We start from the raw sequence: 4,275 nt of genomic DNA, 5'->3' as shown, positions 1-4,275 counted from the left end.
TCTGCAAACCGAGGGTCTGAAAGGTTAATCAGCAACTTGCACCGGCCACCTGGCCCTCTCTCTGGGACGCTTCGAGACAGACTTTTGAGTTACCACTTGGGCTGTATTTCACCCCGAATGCTGTTTACGGTGCCCAATAAATAAGTAGGACTGGAATAAAGGAGACAGCAGAAAAGTGGTTTTGCAGAACATTACAATCCCGCTCTGAAAAGTACTTCCGAGCCCCGCGAGTGAAACCCCTGCTGCGGGGGGCGGGCGCCGGGGTCCCAGGTTCCTCTCTCCGCGCGCCTCTGTGGACGCGGTCCGCGCTCGCACTCCCCAACACCCGCGCCCCGAACCGAGCTGGGCCAGGGGACCCGCCGCGCCAGGGAGGGCGGGCTGGGGAGGGCCAAGCCCCCCCCACACACACACCTCGTGTACACACACACACACACACACACCCTCCAGCCCCTCCCAGCGCTTTGAAATCCCATCCCTGCTTTGTTGTCTCCCCCGAGGGGCCAGGATGCTCGGAGCCCGCGGTATAAAGGCGGCCGCCGCAGCGGTGGCGGCGCAGAGCTGCGCCCGCAGTCGAGACTCGGGGAGCGCGGGAGGCGCTCGGAGCCCGGACTGCAGCCGTGCCGGCGCGGCTTCCAGGGACCAGCCTTGCAGAGGGACGTTCCTGCCTTCTCTCGGAGCCTTCCCCGGACAGCGTCTGCGATGCCGGCCCCGGGCGCAGTGGGAGCCGCCCGGGTCTTGGCCGCCCTGCTAGCGGCGGCCCTCTACAGTCACCTCCAGCTCGGAGTGAGTGCCACCTTGAACTCGGTTCTCGTCAATTCCAACGCCATCAAGAACCTGCCCCCGGCGCTGGGCGGCGCTGCGGGGCACCCGGCCTCCGCGGTCAGCGCGGCTCCCGGGATCCTGTACGAGGGCGGAAACAAGTACCAGACCATTGACAACTACCAGGTGAGCAGGGTCTCGGGGAACCCGGGACGCGGAGACCCCGAAGCGGGGGGGCGGGGGGGGGTGGTGCTCAGATGGGGAGGAGCATGGAGAACGTGTTGAGTGTGTGCAGTGCAGGGCCCAGTCGGGAAGTTTGCGTCTGGGAGTCCTGGGAACACCAGCTTCGGAGAGGTGCGCGCAGAGGGCCGGTGACAAGCGTCGGGGTCCGGGAGCTTGGGGCCCTGGAGGCGCAGGTGCCTCACGCCCCTGCCTGGCCCCTCCCCGCAGCCGTACCCGTGCGCCGAGGACGAGGAGTGTAGCACGGAGGAGTACTGCGCCAGCCCCACCCGCGCAGGGGGCGCGGGCGCGCAAATCTGCCTCGCCTGCAAGAAGCGCCGAAAACGCTGCATGCGTCACGCTATGTGCTGCCCCGGGAATTACTGCAAAAATGGTGAGTCCGGTAGCTCCCTTTCGGACTCAGAGCGTCCCGCATTTGGCCTCCTACGGATGGGAGGAAAATGCTCCCGGCTTTGGGAACCCAGTGGCGCCACCTGCAAACGGGTGCTCAGCCTGCAGGGTTCCCCAGAAATCTTTGGAGTGCTTGATCTGGGATGTCGTGGAGCGCCTCCTCTTCCTCCGTGCCCCTGGCCTGCTTAACAGGACTGCTTGCCACAGAGTGAACCCTCCCCTCAACATGAGTCCAGAGAGTACCTTGACATCAATTGAGAAAGATGGGGAGGAAGGTGAAACCAAGTATACAGAGAGCCCAAGGAAACCAGCACTGGCCTTAGCTGCCCTGTTTCTCTTAGTGTCTCCCAGGGCTCTACCACGCTGGCCTCCTTCTCCTGGTCCCTGTTAAAACTGATGTCAGTCAGAAGACAGTGATTTAGCTATCCGTGCTGGCCACCCTTAAGGGGGATCTTGATAGGCATCCTGGTTTCCGAATCCATCCCCCTGCCCCCAACCTCCTGCTACCTTAAAATAAGTCCTCCGCCCTGGACCACAGATCCACTAAAATTTAATGTCTCAAAGAGAGAGGCTCAGCCAGCCAAAGAAGTCTCCAGAAATAAGCTTGAGGCTGGCGACCTTCTTTAGGACCCAGTAATACTCGGGGCTGAACTAACTCAATCTCTGTAATATAGAAATTATACAGTGAAGTAACTGGTGGGTGAGATTGTAATCTTCCAGGCAGCTGGTGTTGCGTTTGCTTAACTTGGTCTGCCGGTATCCATATAGCACCGAGGGCAGAGAAGTTATTTTTAAAAAATTTAAGTGACTAGTTTTATTTCTTACCCCAAGGGTGATATTAACATGGGCAGAAATCTCACTGCCACTACCACAGTTGGTAGGAAGGTGTTTTAAATAGCTGTATTGGAGATGTTGCATTGATGCTTCTGTCCATCTGGGGAGTTTTGCATTAACACTAGGGAGGAAGTTTGGCTTGTGTTTAATGTCCCCACAACGAGGCATCTCAAGGTGGTGCAGGCATAAGAGACTGCCACGGTCAAGGCTCTTGGTAGTTAACTCCCGGCTGTAATGTGTTACTACTGTCTCCTGCTTCCTTAGGGATATGTATGCCTTCTGATCACAATCCTTTCCATCGAGGGGAAATCGAAGAAACCATTCTCGAAAGTGTTGGTAACGATCACAGCACCGTGGATGGGTATTCCAGAAGAACCACACTGTCTTCAAAACTGTATCATACCAAAGGTAAAGGACCTTACTGTTCATTCTTTGTTAGCACGTCAGGAGTGTCTTATGGGATTTTCTTCATGAAATAGTGCAGACCTGGCAGTAACCGTGTACTTTCCCTACTGTCCCCTCCTTTCCAGGGCAAGAAGGCTCGGTCTGTCTCCGATCATCAGACTGTGCCACAGGGCTGTGTTGTGCTAGACACTTCTGGTCCAAGATCTGTAAACCTGTCCTCAAAGAAGGTCAAGTGTGCACCAAGCACAGGAGAAAAGGCTCCCACGGGCTGGAGATATTCCAGCGCTGTTACTGTGGAGAGGGTCTGTCTTGCCGGATACAGAAAGATCACCATCAAGCCAGCAACTCTTCCAGACTCCACACCTGTCAGAGACACTAAGCCAGCCGTCCGAACACCGTGGACTCCTTTGCTATAGTAGATGCTCTGAAAACTGTGTGACTTTTATCAGCTCAATCCTAAAGGATGTACAAATTCTGTGGTTATGATTAAGCATTCCAATAATACCTTCTGAAAATCTGGAGTGTTAAGAGCTTTGTTTCTTTATGGAACTCCCCTATCATTGATTGCAGTAAATTACTGTGTTGTAAATTCTCAGTGTGGCACTTACCTGTAAATGCAACAAAACTTAATTATTTTTCTAAAGGTGCTGCATTGTCTATTGTTTCTCGTTATGTAAATTTTTGTACACATTGATTATCTTGACTCTAATATTCTATATTGAAATAAATAATTTCAGCTTATACTTCTTAAATGCTTAAACCCTTCCCTTTTACTTCTAGACTCTAGAACGCAAGCTTTTGGAATGACAAATGATAGGTATCTAAACTTGATCATGGAAATACTAGCTTATTTTCTGAAATGTACTATCTCAGTGCTTAGATTACATTTATGTCTAGGCTGTGATAGTCCTTGAAATAAAATTTAACGTTTAATACTACACAATGTTACAAGTATAGATAAATTTTGGCACTGTGCTCTTAGAGGGGTATGTGTTTGTGTGTATATGTGTTCTAAAGGGACGGAAAGGACCTGTTTCAAGATGATCAGAGGAAGATACTGTCTAAATGTAAGACAGTGTTGGTCAATTCTAGAGTAATTTTAAGAAATGTGTTCTCTGCTGACAAACTCACAATCATGGTGCAATCATGAGATTGAATCTTACATTACTACTTTCAAAAACAGCTTCAAATAAATTAATATCTACCCGAATGGTTAATAACTTGAGCAATAAAGGAAATTTCCTACAAAATACCAGAGCAAAGTACTGGATGGTTAGCAGAAAGGGTGTGTGTGTGTGTGTGTGTGTGTGTGTAAATACAGTTGAGAAACACATGCAGATTTTGTACCAAATTATTCAGTTTGAAGGATCTTAACTACTATTTCATGCCAGGAAGACTTGTTCTAATTACTTTGATTTTAAGAGAATTATATAAAAACTGCAAATCCTCTCTCATACCTGTATTTCCTTCCCTTACTAGGTAAGGTGAATATTTCCCTTTTTATTTTCCTTAAATCTGTTGATTAGAAGGAGGGTAGAGATAAATTGTTATTAAAAAAACAAAACAAAACAAATGAGATCTAAAGTGGCTTTGCATTTGCACTTGCCAGGTTTGGCATCAGCAAATCCGAGACCAGGGAAGAGGGAA

At 50.4% G+C, this 4,275-nt stretch overlaps 1 protein-coding gene across 1 annotated transcript; it reads left to right on the top strand.

Annotated features, from left to right (window-relative positions):
• Window positions 1–529: 529 nt before the first annotated feature.
• DKK1 (dickkopf WNT signaling pathway inhibitor 1) lies at window positions 530–3,828 on the top strand. The gene is made up of 4 exons (XM_021696192.1): window positions 530–945; window positions 1,210–1,372; window positions 2,488–2,631; window positions 2,754–3,828. Exons 1-4 carry the CDS (start codon window positions 700–702, stop codon window positions 3,005–3,007), a joined length of 807 nt encoding a protein of 268 aa, XP_021551867.1. The 5' UTR covers window positions 530–699; the 3' UTR covers window positions 3,008–3,828.
• Window positions 3,829–4,275: the final 447 nt, after the last annotated feature.

Source organism: Neomonachus schauinslandi, chromosome 6, assembly GCF_002201575.2.
Source record: "Neomonachus schauinslandi chromosome 6, ASM220157v2, whole genome shotgun sequence".
Classification (NCBI taxonomy): Eukaryota; Metazoa; Chordata; class Mammalia; order Carnivora; family Phocidae; genus Neomonachus; species Neomonachus schauinslandi.
Note: the sequence above shows the minus strand (reverse complement) of the source record. Positions and strands in the feature narration are given on the sequence as shown.

Excerpts from the sequence above, each read along its gene's own strand:
- DKK1 (XM_021696192.1), top strand. The coding sequence starts at position 700 with ATGCCGGCCCCGGGCGCAGTGGGAGCCGCCCGGGTCTTGGCCGCCCTG. Across the intron at positions 1,373-2,487 it reads CGGGAATTACTGCAAAAATG|GGATATGTATGCCTTCTGAT; the intron begins GTGAGTCCGGTA and ends CTGCTTCCTTAG. Across the intron at positions 2,632-2,753 it reads AAAACTGTATCATACCAAAG|GGCAAGAAGGCTCGGTCTGT; the intron begins GTAAAGGACCTT and ends CCTCCTTTCCAG.